We start from the raw sequence: 24845 nt of genomic DNA, 5'->3' as shown, positions 1-24845 counted from the left end.
ATTTCTCTCTCATACGAGCATCCTCCGTCCTCATTCGTACAGACCATACCACCCGCATGCACTATCTCAGCAAGCAGGGCGGAATGAGGTCTCCGATTTTAACTTTGGAAGCTCAACAGATCAGGGTGTGGGCGTTACTCTACTAGGAGTGAGCAACAACCTAGCAGACACCTTGAGCAGAATAAGACAAACCTGTCGAGTGGGAATTCGATCCAACTTAGACCTCTTTGCATCTCAAGAGAACCAAAAATGCCTGTTCGTCAGCAGGGATCCTCAGAGTGGGTAATAGGGGAATGCGTTTTCAAGAAGATGGTAAGCAATCTTTGCTTACGCTTTTTCCCCCATGCCCTCTCATCTCCAGGTTTCTAATGGGAGCTGATCCCACCAATAAAACATACAGATTAAAATGGAAGCCTTTTTGTTCTTGGTGCCTTGGAACGACGTCCACCCTCTTCTCTCACCTCTGAAACAAGTCTTGCCTTATGTTCTCTTAAAAGTCAGGACTGGTGTACGCATCGGTGAGGGCCCACCTCAAAGCTATCTCCTGATAGACGCACTTCTGATGCTTCGTCCCTTTCTTCCTCGTGCATCATCAAACAATTCATGGGAGGCTAATTCAGGACTTTTCCTCCCATTCGGCCTCCTCCACCAGAATGACATCTCAATGTGAGCCTATCAACTAAAGAAACCTCAGTTTGAACCAATTCACAAAATTGAGCTCCACACATTTTTTCCAAATCAATCCTCTCCAGCAGAAAAATCTCTGTATTCCTTAGATGTTAAATGAAGTCTTAAGTTTTATTCACAAAGAAATAAACAGCTACACAGAACAGATGAATTGCTGATCTCATATGGGCCTCAAAGACTGGGCTCTGCAGTCACAAAGAGGACAATTGCAAGAAGGATTGCTACAACTATTCAGCTTTGCCATACTAAGGCGCGTAAACCGCTCATGATCAAGGCCAAATCACATTCTACAACTGCAGTATCCTCTTCTGCTCTTTTTGCTGGCATCTCATTGGACAATATTTGCCATACCACAACATGAAAGAGTACACATACATTCACGCTGCTTTGTCTGGCTCTGGCAACTTAGTGAGGCAGCTGTAGGATGGGCGATCTTATGTCCTCTGTTTCAATAAGGTATGCCTCTACTCTTTGAGGTGATTTTTTCCTTCATTTGTGTTATACCTTTATAGTTATGGCATGCTATTTTGCTTTCGCAGGTTACTTTGTTGATATGCTAGTGATGACCAATTACATTGTGTGTGTGTGTGTGTGTGTGTGTGTGTGTGTGTATATATATATGCACTTAAAAAACCATAGGTTTTACACAGGTTATAGTTAGGTGGACATTTCACTCGTAAAAAACCAATGAAATTCCCCCGTTATAGTTAGTTCAGATAACTATAACTCGCGCGCCTGCAATCCACTGCTCATGACGTCACATCTTACATCACTCATGACATGGTCAGTGGCATCACTCATGACATCACTGATGACATCATCCTTGTGATAGAGTGGCGGTCGCGCGAGTTATAGTTATCTGAACTAACTATAACGTACCCCTCATTGGCAGAAAAATCAGGATCAACAAGGTCAACAAAGATCTGAGTATCTGAGCAGACGTTCCTCCAGAGGAGAAGGAAACCAGCGTCAAGGTATCCACTCCGCCAAGACGCAGACAAAGCAATGAGTGCCCACTTCGCCGTTCACCACTCCAGTGGGGAGAAGTACCGCAAATCATCTCGAAGAGTGGCGAGCTATCACGAAGAATCGGTGGGTGCTAGCTACACTGAAGAATGGGTACTCTCTACATTTTCGACACCGTCCTCCCTCAATCCCACCAGTTCCATCATAGTCTCACCAACTGAAGCTCTTACAGAGAGAAGTTGCCACCCTTCTCAGGAAGTCAGCCATCGAGAAGGTGCCAGTATCTTGGAGAGGGGTTTACTCAAGATACCTCTTGGTAAAAAAGCAGGGTGGAAAGGCAGAATACAGACCTGCGGATACTCAACCAATCAATCAGAAAGGAAAAGTTTCACATGTTTGCTCTCCATCAAATATATCCACATCTCAGGCAGGGAGGTAGGATGTGTTCGCTGGATCTGCAAGATGCATACTTTCACGTTCCGAACAATCAGCATCACAGACGATGCATAAGATTCCTGGTGGGATCCTCATTACCAGTTCAAAGTACTGCCCTTCGGGTTAAAGTCGGGTCGGGTGTTCACGAAGTGCATGGCGGTAGTGGCAGCTGTACTGTGACGCAGAGGCATCTTAGTGTACCCGTACTTGGACAACTAGCTGTTGAAAGGACCTTCTCCAAACAGTGAGAGTCATTTCCTGAACTGTCTCGAACTTTGTCACCGGCTGGGCCTGCATGTGAATTTTGACAAATAGACTTCACTGCCAACACAGAGAATACATTACTTAGGTGCTCTGCTAGACTCCGAGGTAGGCAAAATGTTTCCTTCGGAGGAGAGACAGTGTTCCATCATACAGAAATGCAAGCTGGTTCTGCACAACGGAAGGCTGCCTGTTCGTCGGATTGCCTCCCTGTTAGGGTCGATGGCATCATGCATCTTCCTGGTTCCCAATGCCAGACTACGAATGCGTCCTCTTCAGCAGGATGTGGAGGACAAGTGGGACCAACAGAGCTCGCTGGGACAAAAAAATAAGTCTTTCAAACGCAGCAAGAGCTTCCATCCCTTGGTGGAGGAAAAAGGAGAAATATGCAAGTCGGAATTCCTTTTCATCAAACTCCGCCTGCTCAAACGCTGATCACGGACGCTTCACTGCAGGACTGGGGAGCCCACATGGGGCCTGCCCAGACTCCAGGTTTATGGTCCCCAAAAGAGCGATCCTAGCCCTCAAGGCTTTCCTCCCCTCGATTCAGGCAAGTTCGATCTTAGTACAAACAGACAGTACCACCACCATGTACTACCTGAATAAACAGGGGGGAAACTCGCTCACGCACACTGTCACTGGAAGCTCAATCCCTCTGGCATTGGCTCCTGGCGTGAAATCTGTGAGTCACAGCAGTCCACCTGCCGGTAGAGCAGAGCACAAGAGCGGACGCTCTGTCGTCATTTCGAGGACAGAGAAGACTGTATTCTCAACAACAAGGTAGTCGAAGAAATTTTCCAATCATGGGGTCGTCCCACCAGCGACCTCTTCGCAGACAACAAAAATACGAAATGCCGAGACTTCGCCCTAAGATTTTACCCACCATGATCAAAAGGTAATGCTCTTTTGATAGACTGGTCAGGGGCATTTGTGTATGCCTTTCCACCCCTTCCTCTCATCCCGAAGGTTGTGACCAAGCTTTCTCATTCACGCACAATGATGATACTGATTGCCCTGGACTGGCCGAGACAGTGGTGGTACCGGGACCTTCTGCACTTATCATAATGCCCTCACAGGAAGATGCCGTGCAGACTGGACCAGCTGTCCAAGAAGAACGGGAGGCTTCATCACCCCAACCTTCCCTCACTGAACTTGGCAGCATGGCTCCTGAGGTCCTCCAGTATGGCCACTAAGGACTGCCACAGGACTGCATGTCCATCTTGAAAGACGCAAGAAGACTGTCCACTAGGCACTCCTATGCGTGCAAGTGGAAGCCTTTTTATATGTGGTGTGTTCAGAACAATTGTAAGCCAACCAAAGGACAGGAAGAGGTCATCCGTCCATACCTGCTTTATCTGGTGAAAGCAGGTTTGAAGTTTCCTTCCATTAAGGTGCATTTGACAGCTGTCACTGCATATAGATGTTCACCTTCTCAACCTTCCTTTTTTCAATTACAGGTTAAGGACTTTTTACAGGGTTTAAAGAAGGTCTACCCTCTGGTCCGGCCTCCTTCCCCACCCTGGGAGCTAAACTTGGTGCTATCCAGATTGATGGGTCTGCCTTTCGAACCCATACACAAAGCAACCTTACAACACCTTTCCTGGAAGGCGGCTTTCTTGGTAGTGATCACATCAGCTCGCAGAGTGAGCGAAATACAGGTTCTCTGCTCTAAGGAACCTTATACAGTCTTCCATCTGAATAGGGTCGTATTGAGGACACACCCCTCTTTCCTCCCTAAGGTGGAGTTGGATTTTCATGTGAAACAGGCCATATCTCTGCCCACCTTTTTTTCCAAACCCCTCCACTCCCGGTGAGAGGGCTTTACACTCTTTGGACCTGAAAATAGTTTTAAAATTCTATCTGGATAGGTCCAAGTCCACGAGAAAATCTGATCAACTATTTGTTAACTGTGGGTCGATCAGAACAGGTTTTGCAGCTTCAAAGCGGTCCATCTCCAGATGGATAGTTTCATGTATCAAGCTAGCTTATCAATTAGCGCAGCGGCCCCTTTGGTTTACTCCCAAAGCGCACTCTGCCAGAGGAAAAGCGGCTACTACTGCTTTTCTCCATAACGTGCCCATATCTGAAATCTGTAAGGCGGCGACTTGGGGGTCCGTCCTTACATTTACGAGGCACTACTGTCTAGATTCAGACACCCAAGTAGCCCAGGCCTCCTTGAGGAATCTGTTCAACAGCTGATTACGGCTGTTGTATGTTGGGTCAGGCTGTCTCATTTGCCTGCAGATGGAAGATGGGCTTGCTATTCTATTCAGTGCTTATGACTATTGATGAGGATCCCCTGGAAGAGAAGGATAAGTTACTTACCTGTAATCCTAGTTCTCTTCCAGGGGTATCCTCATCAGTCATAAGCAACCCACCCTCCTCCACAGGCAAATGAGATTATCTTCCTTGTTAAAGGATATCTTTGTGCCCTGATCTTCAGGGTTACGCAAAGAACTGACCTAACTGTTGCCCCTGAGGCATGATGGGAAGCTTGGGGTCATGGCTGCCTTAAAGGCACGGTGCCAGATTTTGTGTGAAAGTGCTTTCATTTTCTATGCTATTGGTTTACAATGCAGCCGGTAGCCTAACAGTATCTACTTTATTTGCAGTTTACTGTTCATGAGTTTTACTCATTAAAAAACATAGTTCAAGTGCTACTTGCCCTCTTGTGTTTTTAAGTTGGCAAATACAGTTTTTATGTGCGTTATTGCATTGTTTAGCCTCCTAGATGGGAGCTGCATTGGTATGAGAGAAAGTGTGTATGTATGTGTGTGTGTGTGTGTGTGTGTGTGTATATATATATATATATATATATATATATATATATATATTCACTGAAAAAACCATAGGTTTCACACGTTATAGTTAGCTGTACATTTTACTGATAAAAAACCAATGAAATTCCCCCGTTATAGTTACTGTAGGCAACTATAACTCACGCGACCGCAATCCTCTGCTGATGCTAATACTGTATTTAGACACTTATTTGCCCATGTCTTCTTCCATTAAATTTTAGCTATACATATATTACAAATATTTTTTTTTCATAAAGACACATATGTCATCAGCAGAGGATTACGGTCGCGTGAGTTATAGTTGCCTACAGTAACTATAACGGGGGAATTTCATTGGTTTTTTATCAGTAAAATGTACAGCTAACTATAACGTGTATGAAACCTATGGTTTTTTCAGTGAATTTGTACGGTTTTTTAAATGCTAACTTACTTTGCGCCATTCGTGGCGTGCGCGCCCACTTAACGCAGTTCGTTCCGTGCGCGCACAGTGCGCTTCGCGCACCGCGCGCCCACTTTACGCAGTTAGTGCCATGCACGCACGGTGATCACGCGCTGCGCTGCGCGCACCGCGTGCCCACATTATGCGAGATGGGCCATGTACGCACGATGCGCTTCGCGCACCGTGCGCACATGGGGGACATATTATGCGCATCGTTGTGAAATGTTTTGTTTATTAATTTCAATTATTTCAGAAGCCATGCACAAATGGTGCCCTTCGGGCACCATTTGCACATGGGGTGGGGAGAGTGTGGATACTTTTTTTTTTTTTACAAATTTTTACCGTACGCGTACGGTAAGCGTAATCGGCGATTTTTCGAAGAAAAAAAAAAAAAATTTTTTTTGGGCCTTGTGGGTTGTTTGGGGGCCCGTATATCATTGCTGGGTGATTATTATTTCAATATACTGCCCCTTTACCCATTTTTGGGCTTCATTTATGCTGCCCTACTCGGAGTGCGAGAGAGAAAATGGCGGCCGCCGCTTCCTGGTTTCGGCCGATTCGAATGTTTACTAAGATCCAATCAGAACCGCGCACGTCACCGTACGCGTACGGTAAGCGCACCGTAAGCTGGCTCAGATATATATATTGATTTAAAGGCTATTTTCTCAGAATCTACTGAACAGATTTACACCAAACCTACAAAAGGCACTTCCTTGACATGAGGACTACCTCTCTGCCAAATTTCAAGTAATTCTGTTCAGCCGTTCGGGCTGTAGCTGTGTCTAAAGGTCCTATGGAAAAATGCATGGGAAAAACGCGTTTTGGGACCCCCCTTTTATCTCAGCCCCCGCTTGAAGAAACCCCCCGAGACTTTCAGGGTAGGAGCGGAGCGTAGCGCCCCACCTGTTTTGAAAAATTCGCGAGGATTCGTCGACCGGCGCAAAAGTTATTCAAAATAGAATGTTGCGGATTTCCTATGGAAACAGGGTCCTAACTATAACTACCTACTGGCGACCGCCAATAGGTAATGTAATTATATATATATATATATATATTACCTACTGGCGGTCGCCAGTAGGTAGTTATAGTTAGGACCCCTTTTCCATAGGAAATCCGCAACATTCTATTTTGAATAACTTTGGCGCCGGTCGACGAATCCTCGCGAATTTCTCAAAATAGGTGGGGCGCTACGCTCCGCTCCTACCCTGAAAGTCTCGGGGGGATTCGTCAAGCGGGGGCTGAGATAAAAGGGGGGTCCCAAAACGCGTTTTTCCCATGCATTTTTCCATAGGACCTTTAGACAGGGCTACAGCCCGAACAGCTGAACAGAATTACTAGAAATTTGGCAGAGAGGTAGTCCCTAGGTCAAGGAAGTGCCTTTTGTAGGTTTGGTGTAAATCTGTTCAGTAGATTCTGAGAAAATAGCCTTTAAATCAATATATATATCTGAGCCAGCTTACGGTACGCTTACCGTAAGCTTACCGTACGCGTACGGTGGCGTGCGCGAGCGCGATTCTGATTGCCTCTTAGATCTTAGTAAACATTCGAATCGGCCGAAACCAGGAAGCGGCGGCCGCCATTTTCTCTCTCGCACTGAGAGTTCGGTTGTTTAATTAAAACCAATACACATGTAAAGGAGCTGTTTTGACAGCTCACACACACATAGCCATGATGAGGGAGTCCCCCAAGACCCCCCAAGGCCAAAAAAGCCATTTTTATTTTTTCGCTAATTTCGCCGATTACGCTTACCGTACGCGTACGGTAAAAAATATAAAAAAAAAAACACTATCCACACTCTCCCCACCCCCTGTGTTTTTGGTGGCCGCAGGCCACCAAATGTGCAGGGCTTATCAGATGTGTAAAAAAACCACAATATTTTCAACAAAAATAATCAAAGAAAAAATTATCCACACTCTCTCCACCCCGTGTGTAAATGGTGCCCGAAGCGCACCATTTGTGCATGGCTTATAAGCACCGTAAGCTCAGTAAGCACCGCGTGCTTACTGTGCACGCACGGTGCGCGAAGCGCACCGTGCGCGCACGGAACGAACTGCGTTAAGTGGGCGCGCACGCCACAAATGGCGTAAAGTAACTTAGCATTTAAAAAACCGTACAAATTCACAGAAAAAACCATAGGTTTCACACACGTTATAGTTAGGAATTAGCATTTAAAAAACCTTGCAAATTCACTGAAAAAACCATAGGTTTCACACATGTTATAGTTAGCGGAAATTTTACTGATAAAAAACCAGTGAAATTCCCCCGTTATAGTTAGTGCAGGCAACTATAACTCACGCGACCGCAATCTTCTGCTGATGACATATGTGTCTTTATGAAAAAAAAATATTTGTAATATATGTATAGCTAAAAATGTATGGAAGAAGACATGGGCAAATAAGTGTCTAAATACAGTATTAGCATCAGCAGAGGATTGCGGTCGCGTGAGTTATAGTTGCCTGCACTAACTATAACGGGGGAATTTCACTGGTTTTTTATCAGTAAAATTTCCGCTAACTATAACATGTGTGAAACCTATGGTTTTGTCAGTGAATATATATATATATATATATATATATATATATATATATATATATATATGTATATATGTATATATATGTTTTTCATATGTAATTTTTATTATTTCCGGGGTCCCAGCACATGGGTGGGAATATTCAGTTCTTATGACTTTGATGAGGATACCCCTGGAAGAGAACTAGGATTACAGGTAAGTAACTTATTCTTCTCTACATACAATTTAAGTACAACTTTTTATACTTTGCAATAGGATTCTTTTTTCTTCATACAACACAGCTCAACACTTCGACATTTTTTAGGCCCATAATCTCTTTACATGGGTTCCTATGAGGAAAAAGTGTTAGCGGCTTCTCCGGTTAGTGCCCAACTTCAGAGGGTGAGTTTTGGGGGTTAGGCCAAGGTTCCCCAAGGTCTAGATGGGCACTCGTTGAACCACCAGGGGCAATGGGGTGGTCGTGTGTAGAGCGCAGGGTCCCCTTGTTACCCAATGGGGCTAAGGGACCTTCTTGTAGGGACTGATGAGCAGGCCACTCAGTTGTGGGAGCAAAGCTCCTAGAGTTAAGGTCAGCCCTGCAGGGGCCAATGACCAGCACAGGAGTGGCAGGGTGCAAAACTGACGTCGGGTACCTTGTGTTTCCCAATCGAGACCTTCGGTTTCGCAAAGTAGCTGCAGGCTTGGGCAGGGAGACTTCCTTAAGGCGACCACCGGCTGGAGAGGTAAGTTGTGATCTTGTGGGATGCCTGGAAACAGACGGTTGGGCTACCCAAGGTCATGGGGCGTCTGCTGCAGTGGTGTCTTCTGGCATCTGGTTTTCTTACCAGCTCTGCTATTAAGGACCCTTCATGATAAGGCTACAGGTGTCAGCTTGAGGTTTGAGTGAGGTCTGGGATCAACAGATCCCGGATCAGGATTGCTGGGTGGACCACCTCATGGTGTTGGGCCACTCTAACTCAGGCCGTCGGGAGCAGAACCGCAGAGCCGCCTGGATCTGGGTTCTGTGTTAAGTCTTTGCTTGAGCAAGTCTAGTGCTCATGAGACCATATTTAAGTTGAGTGCAGGGCAGGTCCTCCAGGCGGCTGCTGGCTACGCCGGGGTTTCCACTGTAGTGGTCAGGACAGTTCGGAAGGGTTGGTGTCCTCTTCCTGGGTCATCACGGTCCTTTCTTCCTCGAATCTGAGGCAAGGTTCACGGTCGTCACTAAATTCAAAATTTAGGGGCGTTTATAGGGGTGTGCAGATTGGGACCAATGGGTCCCTTCCGGAGTACACCCCCTATTATGCCACCCTCCAGTGGAAGGGGGCATGAGCCCCTTACTAATTGGTTGGGTCCCCTCAACTTCAAGATGGAGGGAACTGATGTGTGCTTTACCTCACATTCCCCACCTGAGTGGTGGAGTTAGCAAAGGCGGGCAACCTCTCTTCCTAGCTTAGTTTCCCCACTGATTCTCCTGCCCAAAGTGGGGGCCAGAACCGGTGGGAGCCAGTTGCTGGGGGGAGCAAAAGGCAGGGACAGTGTTCAAAGGTGGCAGGCCTTTGAAGCTTCCCCTTTCGTGGACTCAGCCCATCCTGGGGGAGGAGGCATAACACCGCTGCCCAAGGTGGGCTTTGTTTCTGGACCCAGAGAATGGAGGCTCTCTACCCAGGGGCCCGGAAACCCGTCTGGTGGTGGCAAATGGCAGTGTCATTCAGGAACCACACTAGGGCTGGTCGGTTTTCAGGGGGTATCTCTAAGATGCCCTCTGAGTGCATTTTACATTCAATCCCACACTTGCATCTGGGTGGGTTTAATGAGCTGAGAAGTTTGCTGCCAAACATCCCAGGTTTTAGTAAAGCCATTATGGAGCTGTGGAGTTTGTAATGACCAACTCCCAGACCATATACTCTTTATGGGTTTACTACACTTATAATGTCTAAGAATGGACTTAGACACTGTAGGCATACAAGCTCGTGCCTCTTTAGGCTTACCTTAGGGCTAGTGCGCCCTGCTAGAGGGGTGACTTACCTAGGCATTAGGCAGTGGATTGCAGGCATGGCACACGTGTGCCTTGTCGATTCTTTACTTTTCTCTGCACCAAAACATGCAGCCAATTGATAAGAGGCTCATGCCTTCTTCGCTCTGGAGGATGGCATGAGGGGGTGTACTCACCCCCAGGAAGGGATCCATTGGTCCCAACCTGCACACCCCTATGAACTCCCCTAAATTATCTAGTGAAGACCCTGAACCTTGCCTCAGATTCGAGGAAGAAAGGACCGTGATGACCCAGGAAGAAGAGAACACCAACTGCTTTGGCTCCAGCCCTTTCGGCCTGTCCAGACTGAACAGTGTAAACCCTGGCATAGACAGCAGCCGCGAGGAGGACCTGCCCTGTACTTTACTTAAAGACTGTCTCCTTTGAGCACTGAACTTGCTTAAGCAAAGACTTCTAACACAAAGCCTAGATCCAGGTAGCTCTGCGGTTCTGCACTTGACGGTCCAAGTTAGTGTCATAAAACCACGAGGTCTCCACAGCAATGCTACATTGGGCCCCTGCACTCTGCCACAGTAACGCTGGTGGTGCAATTTGAGTGGCTAACTGGACCTTGTGGAACCATGGCCCTAACCTCAAACTCGTACTTGTAAGTCATTTACTTACCTCTGAACCATTAACACTTTTTCCCATTGCAACCAATGGTGCGAGTTTTCTGTTCCTAAAAATGTCTGTTGACCTGTTTCGTATGAGAGAAAAGTATCTGTACCTTTGAAGCATGGTTTGTTGAAAAAGTCTTACCTTGTATTGTAGGATCTACGGTGTGGTATCTAGGCACATCACCCAGGGTAGTCTATGTAATCCAAAAGTAATTTCTAGGTAATTTTTTTTTTTTTTTTAAGCAGATGCCAACCTGCAGCGATTGCAAATCAATTCCCATTTGCATTACCTTGTAAAGTTTTACAATTGCAAGTACGTTTTACCTATGTTTACCAAGTCCTGCTTGGTTCTAGAAATAAAATAGAAGTATACTTTTTTAATACTTACCTAAATGGTCTGGATTCTGGCTGAGTTGTGTGCGCCATCAGCCTTGATTGAGTGAATACAATAAATGCTTAACACACCCTCTTGATAAGCCTAACTGCTTGCCCGCACTACCTCCAACAGAGCTGTTTGTACTTAACTAATTTATTCTCCGTTATACCTCTGGGGACTCCCTGGACTCTGTGCACTATATCTTCCGTTAGGGACAGTTTATACAGAGCCAGCTTCCTACAAATAGATGTGCCCACCTCTGCCAACTCCACCCCTAAGGTGAGTTAGGCAAGATGAAGCACATCTTTCAGTCCCCGCCATCTTGAAGATAGGGAGACCCCTCCAATCAGGGCTAGCCTTCTCCCACAGGAGGGTGGCATAATAGAGGGTGTAGTCACACCTGGTAAGGTGCCCATTGGCCCTGCCTGCTATTCCCTTAAAACGACCGTAAATCTATTCCCCCAAGACGAGGCCCCAAAATGGATGGCCTGTGGTATATCTGTGGTGATAGGGTTCCATGTTATCAGGATGCGATTTTTGTTGTGATACTAGAAGATTTATTGTAAGGGTGATGGTGTCTGGTGTGGGTCAAAGTTCTAGACCTGGAAACTAGATCTGCGACTACCTAAGAAGAAAGAAGCCATCCCTGCAGAGAAGAGTGGAGACTACTACCTTGGCCCCAGCACTACAGGTCTGTCTCCAGCTTCTGCCAACCTGTGACCTGCCGTGCAGCCAGAGACCTCTGAAACCCTGAGAAGACTTCTGCCTTTGAAAAAGACTCAATTGTTCCGTGGACAGTGGACCTGTCCAAAAGAAACAGACTCCAGGGGCTCTGGATCCAGGTGGAACTACGATCCCAGCCCACTCTGCACTTGAAGCCCACGGCCTGAGTGGCTAACTTGTGCAGTGAAGTTTCCCCAGTGATCCGAAACTGGTGTCCAGGGTTGGTTCCTCTGCAACTGATTTACTTGCATGCATTCAGTGTTGCTCCAAGTACCGCCAGTCTCCGTGGAAAAGCATTGGGCCGAACACCAAGTTGACCTCACCCGGCCACCTGTGTCCCAGAGAGGTGCAGTCTTGCCCTTTGCTGACCTTGGGTCCACAAGACTTGAATTTTAAGTGTATAACTTACCTGTTTAACCACAATATTGTTTTCCCCATAGGATACTAGGATACTATTGAACTCTTCAGAAAAGTTTTTAAGTGTCAATTTTTCAAAGTGAAAAGTGTTTTTATTTTTATTTAGAAACATACTTACTTGATTGCAAAGATCTTGGTCTTAAAATAAAACAAAGTATATTTTTCTAAAATTGGTCTGGATCTCCTCCTTGAGTTGAGTCCATCATTGGTCAATGAGGTGCAATAAATGTCTTACCCTCTGTTAAGCCGAAGGCTGCTCACCCACCCCACCCTACCACCAATAGAGCACTTTTGGTTTTACATTGAGTCCTGTGCACTTTTGGGGAACCCCTGGACTCTGTGCACGGTATAACCATCTAGTGGTAATACCATATACAGCGCCAGCTCCCTACAGTTTAGAAATTGTGTGGCAGGCTGCCTAAAGCCAATCCGTGATCACACTAGGGTCAGTAGGTTTTCAAGGGGTGCCTCTAAGGTGCCCTCTGAGTGCATGGTTTAATAAATCTCACACTGGCATCAGTGTTTATTTATTACAAGGAGTTATTTGGTACCAAATACTCCTGGTTTCATCGAAGCCATCATGATGCAGGGAAACTCAATTTGTCAAGCTCCCAGCCAATGTACTCTTTATGGCTTCCCTGGCACATACAGTGTTAAGGAATAGACCCAAATACTGTAGGGGCATATCTACTCATACAGATATGCCCACACCTGCGATATAGTGCAACCTTCCTTAGTGCTGATAAGGCATTCTAGAGGAGTGACTTACCTGTGTCTTGGGCAGTTCTAGTTGGCATGGCACACAGGCAGTGTGCTATGTCAACTTTGTTGTTTTGTCAGCACCAGGCCATCCATGCTGCATTGGCAGCCTGCATGGCCTAGGGTGAGGGGTCCCTTCGGTACCCTCTTCAGTCCCAATGCCTTAGGTGCCTATGTACTTTTTACTAGGGACTTACAGGGCGCCTGAAGGGCCAATGGTGGATCAGGTTTAGGAGAAAACACTGGTACTGGGAACCTGGAGAGCAGGGATCCAGTACTCTACAGTCAAAGTTGCACCAAGAGGCAAAGAGTGTGTGTGTGGGGGGGGGGGGGGGGTACTGCAACAGAACACCATTTTCTCACACTTCCGTAAGATAAAGATGATCCTCTACCAGTCTTTCCAGAGATGGTGGCTTGTGCTGAGGAAAGGCCATGGGGGTAGGGTTTACCTCTCTGGACTTTTTGCAGAACCCACCTGTCTGATGTTAGGTCCCTATAGAAATCTTTGAATCCTGCCGCCAGTTTGGTGGCTGTGCTCCACTAAGGGCACAGTAAAGGTGTTTAATCAAGGGGGAGTGGGGTTGAGTGTCAGTGGCCTGACAGGCAAGTCGTCCTGATCGCATGTCTGGTAGGTGCCATGACCTCTGCCACAAAAGGACTGTGCACCTTGCTGAGGTGCTTATCTGTATAGGATATCTCTGCCAAAGCCAGAAAAAGGCTGATGCCCTTCGTGTGGGTAGACAAACCGGCCTAAGGAGCACGCTGCGGCCCTGCTCTCAAGAGCGGAGTCTGCTACTCCCCCAAAGAGATGAGTCCCATCAAAGGGCATGTACATAAGGGACAATTAGACCTCACCTGAAAACCTGTTGTCTTCAACCAGGTAATGGGACGAATAGCGACAATAGTGCTAGTTGTTGGCCTGATGGAATCTGCAGAATCGAGCCTGCAGCAGATGGTAAATGTAGCAGCATCACGGCCATCTTGTATGACCTGGGTCAGGATGGCACGAAGATTTTCCGGTACATGTGGGAGGATTTGAGCAACTGATTCCTAGAGCATGGCATTAGCGGCCGTGCAGACAGTTGGCATTAACATGGAGGGCCAAACTAGTAGAAGAAAACACCCTTTCCCCAAAGGTCTACAGTCTCATAAACCCCTGTCACAGAGACCAGGTTTGGTCCAGCCACCTGAAGTGTCTGCGAGTGCCTAATTGAGAGGCAGCAGGTTTACTATGAGGACGTCTGTCAGGACATTAATTTCTAACTCCAAGATGGGTCGAGAACTGTGGTCACCCTCAACATAGCTATTGCAAAGGAGGCACTTTCCTCCGTAGCAGGGCCTGGAGGTCAGAGGAGGTTGGAACCAAAAGGTGTCAAGATTATTGGCATCCTGGTGGTTATCAGATCAGTTTTCCTTGTGGCCAGGTTGGCCATTTTCATCACCTGTATTGTAGTCCTCATCAGAGTCTGTCCCAAACAAGGAGTGATGAATGAGACCTGCATTGCAGAGGTGCGATTCTAAGCGGGCTAGATGGGAAAGGTTGCAGATCAACGGGCAGGGCCTTTGTCAAGGTCAGCGCATGACAGTCAGACCTCGTCCTCCAGCATAGGTGGAGTCTGCATTGGCTCCAGGAAGCAGCCTGAAGTTACTACGGGCACCGTAAGAGGTTCTGTGATAGTTCACCAGGTCCAACGGGCTCCCAGGTCTATCCTCCGGCAGTATCCCAGATGAAGGGCCTATCTTCGCACCAGAGGGAGTTTTAAGAGATCTGAAGTCTGAGCATGGCTTCATGGAACTCTTTTTTTTTTTTCCAGTTTTTTTTTATGGCTCTGTCACAGAAAGCCCTGGAAGCTCTGGTTGTGCTGTAACAAGTTGCAGGATGGGTTTGTCCTACTTGTATTTGTTTTTCTTCGAATAACCTGAATTTTGAGCATGGCGACGATCAACTTGGGGATCAACTCCTGCGACTTCTAGACCAGGAACGAGACTGTCCCTTAGACTTAGACTCGATGCTTGTTGATGTATAGTTTTACCTGGTGGTACTGCTTTGCGTTCAACGCCCAGTCACTGCCGGACTTAGTCATGATTCAACCCCAGGCAAACCTGATGACTATCCGTCGCATACATTTTGTTTTTTGACAACCCCTACCAGGTTTTAACCCTGTTTTGAGAGTTTTTATCCACGTTGCACGCTGTATAAATTTGAAGTTAGATGATTCTCGCCAGAAGAGAGGTAGCTCTAGATCAAAGTCTGGTGGCACAGAATGAAAGGAACTGATGTCAGCTTGTGGGACTGGCTCTTGTATTGGCTCCACCAGTCATTTCCGGAGCAGAAAGTTGTTGGTGCGAAGCGACACTGTGCCACCTACCACCGTGCAGAGGTACTGCTCAAAAGTTTCCCAATCCAAGAATACTCAGGAGCTGAAGAATCCGTTATTTGAAGTCCCTATCAGAACAATAGCATTTTGGAGTACGCGAATGCCCTTTGTTGCCTTGGTGACTGCCATTCCCTGTCGCAAAATTTACCTTAGTGTATAGAAGTTAAAGATTTTTTTTTCTTTATGCCTCCACTGTTTGTACATACAGTACCTTTGTCATGCTCAGCGGTGAAAATAGTACCTTCTTATAAGCCATCATGATTGCTTTATTTGCCGTATCACTTTCCTTAAACTGTCTCGTAAGGAAGTAATCTGAAAGAAACACGTTAGTTAGATTCCTTACCTTAGAATATCCCCAGTCTGGATCCAGAAAGATTTTTCGTCAGCAATACCCTTGTGCGTCGGTAGGCGTCGTCTGCGACTCCGCGTCCGGCGTCGTGATCGCCGAGATGGCGTTGTCGGAGTACTTAGACGCCGCCCTCGCGCGCTGACGTCAGTGCTTCTTTTTTCCGCGCCAGTAAGCGCAGATTCGGGACGAGCGTACCCTTTAGTCATTTTTTGACTAACGTTTTGGACATTTTTGTCTCCCTTTTCGAGTTGACTTCGACTCCTGGTGCCGGTGGGGGTGCCCGGGATCAAGCCGTGTGACGTCTGTCACCGACTGATGTCGGTTACTGACCCCCACCATCGGTGTCTCTACTGCGTTGGGGTGGACCACAATGACAAGTCGTGCCCTGACTGCCGGGCCTTGACCTCAAAGGCTAGGCGGGAGCAGTCCCGCAAGCTCCTCGAGATCTGGCAGTCTGCTCCGCGCCGCTCGAGGTCCCGGTCGAGGAGGTCAAGGGACAGGTCACGGAGCCGAAGTCCTCACCACTCGTCGGGATCTAAGTCCTCGCATTCAGATAAGTCGAGGCACAGTAAAAAAGTCGAAGAAGTGACATCGCTTTTCTGACTCCCCTCGCCAGTCGCGCGACTCGACCGAGGTTTCGGGTGGCACCCGCGCAGCGCCGCAGGAGTCTCGTCCAGCCCCATACCCTCCGGTCCCTGAGCCTCATGTGACTCCGGGCGAGATTCGAGACTTCCTCGTGGCCATGAGGAGTCTCGCTCCGCCGTCAAGCCTTCGGGCCCCGCAGGTCCGACTGGGGGGCCTAGCGAGCCGACTGCTTCAGCCCCGACACCGTCGTCGACTTAGGTCCCGATGCCGCAGGTCACCGTGGCATCCAGGCCTGGATCCTGGTCTACGCCAGTTGACCTTACGACCCCTCCGCCTGTGCTGACCCCCATGATGCCGATCCCGGCGCCGTCTTCGGACGACGGCGACCCTAGTTTCGGTCTGGCGTCTGAACGGCGTCACTCTGCGCCGTCTCCGGCGGGTGAGCATTTCATCTATAACCCGGCTCTGTCCTTTCTGCCTGTTTACCAGGAGACTGATGAAGGGGAGGACTGGGAGGGGTCTGAGGACCCTCTGGCACAGCAGTGCCAGTTAATTCAGGACTGGGCAGACTTGCTGGGGGATGCCAGTGGTCTAGACACTTCGCCTGACACTGGTTTCATCTCGCCTCCTTCCGTGGCTACGGAGGAGGGTGAGACTTCTGTGGTGCTGCGCAGGGCTGCCGAGGCCCTACACCTGGAGCTCCCTGCAGCGGCCGTGAGGGCTAACCTCACTGAGTTGCTTCAACCGCTGGTAAGCTCTTCGGAGCCTCTCCTGCAGTTTAATGAGGCCCTCACGGACGTTCTGATGGGCACTTGGTCCAAGCCCTCCACAGTCTCTCCTGTGGATCGGAACGTGGCCCGGCGCCACCGCCCTGCTCCGGGCGACTCCAGCTTTCTGTCGGTACACTCCACCCCTGAGAGTCTGGTTATCCAGGCCTCTACATCCCAAACCGCCTTCCCGTCCACACCTCCGGATCGGGAATCCAAAAGGTTAGAGCAGTTTGGAAAGAAACTGTTTTCCTCCCTCAGTCTGGGGTTTCGGTCCATTAATACCGCGTGCCTTTTGGACCGTTACACCCACTCTTTGTGGGATACGGTGGCAGACGTGCTGCCCCAGTGTCCGGAGGAGGCCAGGACATGGCTTCCCCAGTCTCTTGCTGAAGGGCAGGATGCAGCACGGTACTCCATTCGATGTGGACTTGACACCACGGACTCGCTTGGTAGAGCGATTGCGACGACTGTGGCGATTCGTTGTCACGCCTGGCTGAGGTCCACAAACTTTTATGGGGATGTCCAGAGCATCCTCATGGACATGCCCTTTGATGGCCGTCGCCTTTTTGGCGACAAAGCGGATAGTGCGCTGGAGCGCTTTAAGGACTCCAGGGCTACGGCCAAGTCCTTGGGCTTTTCGGCCCGTGCCCGCAAACTTCCGCTTTTCGTCCCTTTCGTGGCCAAGGAAGGGGTGCCCCTGCATGTTCGTCCCGCCACAGGCCGCAGAACCAGCCTCAACGCGGACGTGGATTCCACTGTGGCGGAGCAGGGGGACAGAGAGACGGTCAGTCCACATCTGCTCCTGCAGCATCTGCCTCAAATCCTTCCTAGTCTGAGCTTTCAGGCCCATTCCACGCCAGTGGGAGGCAGAGTTCGCCATCACCTGCTCCACTGGCATACCATCACTTCGGACTGGTGAGTGCTGCAAATCATCTGAAGGGGCTACTCCCTCCCCTTCGAGGCGACCCCTGCGTCCATGCCACCGCTGTACCACTGCATGTCGGGGGATCACTTGCGACTTCTGCGGGAGGAAGTTACGGCCCTCTTGGTCAAGGGGGCTATCGAGCGTGTTCCTGGCAAAGAAGTAGGACGGGGTTGTTAATCCCACTACTTTCTGGTTCCCAAGAAGAGCAAAGGGGGCCTACGCCCTATCTTGGACCTCAGGAGCATCAACGCCTTCCTCCGGAAGGAGAAGTTCAAGATGCTGACCTTAGCTCAGGTTCTGGCTGCCCTAGACTCTTGAGACTGGATGGTAGCGTTGGACTTGCAGGATGCTTATTTCCACATCCCGGTCCTGCCGGCCCACCGGCGTTACCTGCGGTTCACGGTAGGCCACAAGCACTTTCAGTTTATCGTGCTCCCCTTTGGCCTCACCAGTGCCCCTCGGGTGTTCACAAAAGTGATGGCGGTGGTCGCAGCTCATCTGCGCAGATTAGGGGCTCCAGTCTTCCCCTATCTCGACGACTGGTTGTTGAAGGCGGGCTCGCCCCGAACAGTGATCTCCCACCTCCAGACTACGGCCGACCTCCTGCATTTGCTGGGGTTCTCCATCAACGTGCCGAAGTCACATCTGAGTCCCTCCCAGAAGCTCCTTTTAATCGAGCGGTTCGCGACTCAGTGCAGTTTCTGGTCAATCCTCCCAAACAGCGGGTTCGGGATATTCAGGCTCTGATTCCGATCTTTCAGCCTTTATCACGAGTTTCGGTCAGGATGGCCCTACGGCTGCTGGGTCTGATGGCCTCCTGTATCCTGCTGGTACATCACGCCAGGTGGCCGATGCGGGCTCTGCAGTGGGACCTGAAGTTCCAGTGGGCTCAACATCGGGGCAACCTGTCCGACCACGTCCTGATCTCGGAGGGCACTGCAAGACAGTTGCAGTGGTGGCTCACAGACCGCAATTGGGTCTGCGGCAGATCCCTCTCCCTACCCCAACCGGAGCACGTAGTGCTGACAGATGCGTCCCTCCAGGGATGGGGAGGCCACATGTGAGACTGTTATCAGAGGCCTCTGGTCTTCGGCGGAGTCCTGGCTCCATATTAACCTATTGGCGCTGCGGGCAATCCGGCTTGCACTGAATGCATTCCTTCCCTCTGTCCGGGGAAGTGTAGTTCAGGTGTTCACGGATAACACCACCGTCATGTGGTATTGCAACAAACAGGGCGAGGTGGGGTTGTGGACCCTTTGTCAGGAGGCTCTGCGTCTCTGGACATGGCTGAAACAGCAGGGCATCACCCTGGTGGTTCAACACCTGGCGGGCTCTCTGAACGCCAGGGCGGACGAACTCAGCTGCCGGTGCATGATGGATCACGAATGGCGTCTGAACTCAGACGTGGCGCAAGGCCTCTTTCTGCAATGGGGAGAGCCTTGGTTAGACCTATTCGCCACCGAAGAGAACGCGCAATGTCATCAGTTCTGCGCGTTGAAATTTCCAAGGCGGCACTCGCTCGGAGACGCTTTTCGGCACGAGTGGAGTTGCGGTCTGTTGTACGCCTTTCCGCCTATACCACTTCTGCCCAGAGTGCTGAAGAAGATCAGGCATGACCGGGCCCAAGTCATCCTTGTGGCTCCGGATTGGACATGAAGATACTGGTATCCCGAGCTACTCAGTCTGTCAATCGATCCCCCGATTCGACTGCCTCTTCATGAGGACCTTCTGTCGCAGCAGAAGGGGATGGTCCTCCACCTGAACCTGTCCAGCCTCCACCTCCATGCGTGGAGATTGAGCGGCGGCAGTTGATACTATTTGACTTGCCTCCTGAAGTCTGTGATGTCATTCTGGCAGTCAGGCGTCCCTCCACTAAAACGGTATACGCCTGCAGGTGGAACAAATTTGTGGCATGGGGCACAACAAAGGCTGTGGATCCCCTTTCCGCCCCTCTTTCTGAGGTTCTCTTTCTTCTTTCCCTGGCCCAGCAGGGCTCTGCTCTGGGCACCATCAAGGGATATCTTTCAGCTGTTTCTGCCTTCTTACGGCGTCCTGATCAGACTTCTCTTTTCATGTCCCCTGTTGTAAATAGATTCTTAAAAGGCATTACTCACATGTTTCCTCCTGTCCCCTTTGCAATGCCTCAGTGGGACTTGAGTCTGGTGTTAACCTATCTGATGTGCGCTCCCTTTGAGCCACTTCATAATTGTCCTCTTCGTCTCCTGACTCTCAAGACTGCTTTCCTGGTTGCCATCACATCTGTCAGAAGAGTGAGTGAGCTCCAGGCTCTTTCTTCTAAGCCTCCTTTCCTCTGTCCATCCGGACAAGGTTGTTCTGAGTACTCGACCTTCTTTTCTTCCTAAGGTGGTTACTGCCTTCCACATTGGGCTGTCTGTTACCTTGCCCACCTTCTTTCCCCCTCCGCATCCCTCGAAAGAGGAAGAGAGGCTCCACCGTCTCCAAAACGTGTGCTCTCCTATCTGGACTGCTCAAAACAGTTCCGGGTGGAAGACCAACTCTTTGTTGGCTACGTGGGTGCTAAGAAGGGGCAGGCAGTGCACAAGCTGACCATCTCTCGTTGGGTCGTTTTGTGCATTAAGGCCTGTTATTCCTTGGCTAAGAAGGATCCTCCTGTGGGACTGAGGGCCCATTCCACTTGGGGCACAGCGGCTACTACTGCTTTGGGACGGAGATTCCCTCTTCGGGACATTTGTCAGGCTGCAACATGGGCCTCGCTGCACACGTTTGCCAAACATTACTGCCTGGACAGCCAAGTCCAGAGAGATGGCTTCTTTGGCTGTTCCGTTCTCCAGGACTTCCTGGTGTGATCTTGGTTCGCAGACCCACCACCGGGGTTGGTATTGCTGGGGTATCTAGTCTAAGGTAAGGAATCTAACTAACGTATTTCTTTCAGATGAACAAGTTACTTACCTTCGGTAACGATATATGTGTAAAACATTAGTTAGATTCCTTACCGCCCCACCCATCCCCCCCGTTCTGCAAACTGATATCTCGGGTTGAGGTCATCCCTTTCAGGGCCCTAGTTTCATGGCACCAGTGTCTGTTTCTTGCATGGCTCTGCGTTCCTGGCATGGAAAGCCATGTAGAGAACGGACGTCAGCGCGCAAGGGCGGGGTCTAAGTACTCCGTCATCCTGGCGCTCACGACGACGGACGCCGAGTCGCAGATGACGCCTACCAACGCACAAGGGTACTGCTGACGAAAAATCTTTCGGGATCCAGCCTGACGCCTGGGGATATTCTAAGGTAAGGAATCTAACGTTTCTTACAGATATATAGTTACCGAAGGTAAGTAACTTGTTCGTTAATGCAACATGCAGACTGAGAGGAAAAATACGTTTTTTTGTCAGCCTGTTTAACAAGATTAACCTGTTTTCCCACTGAACCAATTTGTGGTATCATGCGTAGCATTCCTCGTCGAAACAGTGTGATAAATCGAGACTATTGATGGGTCAGTTGAGGATGTTGACAGTTGACTTCCTCTGATTAACAGAACTGTTTGCTGATGGGGTTTCAAGGCCTCCTGGTTAACTACTTGGCAAAGCTGTAAAATGTCCACTTGGTCATGCAATACTAGTACTCCAATAAGGAGGAAATTACTGTTTTGCCCAGAACCTTTTCAGCATTGCTTCATTTACAGCTGTATTTGTTTTTCAGAAATCTTAAGAAAGCCGAAGAATCCGTTGTCCGTACAGAGAAAGAAATATCTGATAATGACCGAGATGTTACAGAGCTTACTGAAGAACTGAAAAACCTAGAGGAGAAAGCCACAGATGTCATGAAGGAGTGTAAAGGAGCAGAGGTATGTTTTACGAAAGCAAACAGCTGTGAAAAGTAATGTGCTGCTTTGCTTGAACTCCCAACTTATTTACCTTTTGCTTGTACAAACTGCAGCTGCAAGATGTACTTAAATTTGTTGTGCACTTGAACTCTACCACACACCTGCTTTTACCTCAAAACTTGAGGAGCAACATGCTGGGCTGACTAAACCATTCTGGTTTGGTTAGCTGTACAGCATCCAATAATGTCCTAAACTCGGAGACCAGCTTAAAGTGGGTCAAGAAATCAGCAAACAAAATGCCGCCTGCATCAGAATGGGTCCCTATTTAGATAGTTTTGATGATCTGTTGGATAACATGTCAAAGTGGTCTCTCAGCTGCTTTGGAGTCCACAGAGATGTGGGGTTTCCTAAACCTGAGGCCCTAGGTGCCCTGCCTTTTCTGTGCTCTTCAGCAGGAAATGCCTGGAATTTATTGCGGATTATTAATCTGAATGCAGATTTGTATCCTGAAAATAAGTCTCAGTCTACATAAGCAATCCACAGACACAAACGGGTGCCACTAGCAACTACTTGGTATGGTAAAGTAATATTGTAATCTCCAACATGAGATTTTCTGAAGATTCATAAGCTGTTTGAATCTTTGGCCAGAGTTGGCTAGTGCACCAAACACTTTCTAACTTATTAGTATTATAACTTATTATCACTAACCTACTTATTTAGCACTGTCCCCTAAGGGAATGCTTTCAGCTTTGAGTGGTGGGGATCAAATAGGACACAAAAAATGCATTTTATGCTTAGGGCATCTTTGATCCGTTTTTGAGCTGTTAGCATATGACTTTAGGGTTTTAAGAAGGGTAAATAAAGTATTTGAGTGCATGGTCTGGAAAGGAGAAGGTTCATCTTTTGCCCTCTGAAGAAAATGTCATTATACCTGTCCCGAAGAAGTTTGAAGGAAACTGCCTGGGCGCGTCTTTCCCTGCAACTTAAGGAGATTCCTTCATGACACCACTAAAGAGGCTGAAACAGTGCCTTCAGTCTCAGGGGGTGTTGCACCAAGGCTGAGGCCACTTAAATGAATGGCTGTAATGCCTCCATAGGTAGACACTCATGATGGGGTCTATTCAATACGGAGGAAGAATTCCTCTCAAGATCTTTAGCATGGCTGTACTCTTCTTGACCATGTAGGAAGCTGGCTCTGTATGTTCGAGGCATGTGGGCTGCTGAATTCATATCTGTGCATAGATCGCCGCCTAGTGTTGGGTCCGGATGTTTGCACGTTGTTGTCCTGGAAGAGTCTTCGAAGTATCCTTGGATAGGTGACTCCTCCCCTGGACTACAGTGCGCATGGGCATCCTCTCCATCCTCAGATTGTTTTTTTCCGCCATTGGGTTCGGATGTGCTATCTTAGCTCAAGTTAGGAAAATATTTTTTCGAGGCCAAAAGGCCTTTAGTTCGCGTCGGTACTGTTTATCGATCGGGTTCGATAGAATTTGTTAGTTTACTAACTTTCAGCACCGACTGCTTTCGCATTTACCTGTCCATCGACTACTTCGACGATGGAATCCAGGACGCCATTCAAAAGGTGTCCGGTATGCAATGCGAAGTACCCACACATCGACGTCCATCCGGTGTGCAACAAATGCCTTTCGCCGGACCACGACGAATCAACATGCATGGCCTGTGCCCGGTTCCGCTCGAAGAAGACTCTGCGGAATCGACGAGCGGCGAGACTCGAGGCGCAGCACGCGGCACCGGCCCCAACAGACATCTTCGGCGAGGCCGAAGACGTCGAGGAATTGGAAGTCTTGCCCTCCAGTCCCGTTTCCGAACACGAACCCGGATCGGACGAGGAAGACGAGTCACTCTTCCACAGAGGTGAAGACGACACCGAGGTAGGAGACGACGAGGAGGCCTTCGGGGCCGAAGAAAGTAGCTCCAATGATGAACAAGGCCTACCTGTTCAAACCGTTCAAACACCAGTGCCACGGCCTATGGCTCCGGTCGAGGGATCGCCTTCGGGCCTTACCCGAGACCCATCCCGCAGTTCTTCGGCCCCGCCCTCGGGCCCGGCCTCGGACGTTCAGCGGCAGCCATTACTACATAAACAGGCTGGTTTCCCTACCACAAAACCGAAACCGAAAGCTGCTCAGGTTAAACCGAAACTGAAAGTAGCGCTGGTCGGATCGAGGCCTTCGACGCCAGCGCACCGCGTCGGCACCGACCGCACCAAGAGGGACTTCGGTGCCGAACTTGAAGCGGGCGACGTTGGAGTCGACAAACGGAAAAAAGCCATCGGCACCGACAAACCTGCTCGGCTACCGGCACCGACGACACCAAGGGCCGTACCGCCTGCTGTGTCTCACATCGCTCCCTCGACGACACCTAAGCCTCAGGTATCGAAGACTTCGACGGTGATCTCTTCACCCCGACTCGATGACCCGCCGGCACCGAAAAAATCTACGGCCGCCTCTACGAGTCTGGCCGGTGCCAAAGCCTCGAAGGCGCCCCAAGTACGACCTGGTGTGACGCAAGGCAGCAAAACCACACCTGTCCTCCAGGACACGTCGGGCTCCGGTTCGGTCGGAGCTCCCGCAGCCTCTTCGGTGCCGACCAACATTACCTTCGGCTTGCCTCCGTCAACAATCCCAAAAATGTTCCAACTCAGGACACGGGTCACCCAACCTACGGTCACACCTGCTGAGACGTCTCCGGCACGTATCATCGACGCCGGCACTGGCAGGATGATTCTCCAGGACCGAAGGATAACTTCGGAGCCGCCATTGGACCCTTTCAGGATCCCACTAAAAAGGAAGTTGCCTGCAGCATCGGAACCTCTCCTTTATGAACCCTTCCATTCATCCTACCAGGATCCACACCGGTTCTCCCCCACACGCTCAGATACAGACGCATTGGAGGACTACATGGCTGACCAAGTCCCCTACCATGTAGACACGGATCCTGATGACCAGCAGGACCCTGATCAAACTTGGGGCGACCCTGCAGACCCCAGTGCAC

The 24845-nt window shown here is 49.3% G+C and overlaps 1 protein-coding gene across 3 annotated transcripts in view; it reads left to right on the top strand.

The window, feature by feature from the left end:
• The window catches only part of SMC4 (structural maintenance of chromosomes 4), a 910253-nt gene that overhangs the window by 653968 nt on the left and 231440 nt on the right, over positions 1 to 24845 (top strand). For all 3 annotated transcript variants that reach the window (XM_085634717.1, XM_085634719.1, XM_085634718.1), the window contains exon 19: positions 21707 to 21851. In XM_085634717.1, coding sequence (XP_085490843.1) covers positions 21707 to 21851 — 145 coding nt within the window. The remainder of the gene's footprint in view (positions 1 to 21706; positions 21852 to 24845) is intronic.

The sequence above is a fragment of the Triturus cristatus genome, chromosome 11 (assembly GCF_964204655.1).
Source record: "Triturus cristatus chromosome 11, aTriCri1.1, whole genome shotgun sequence".
NCBI lineage: Eukaryota > Metazoa > Chordata > Amphibia > Caudata > Salamandridae > Triturus > Triturus cristatus.
The sequence above is the reverse complement of the archived record's forward strand: the minus strand, read 5'-3'. Positions and strand labels throughout refer to the sequence as shown.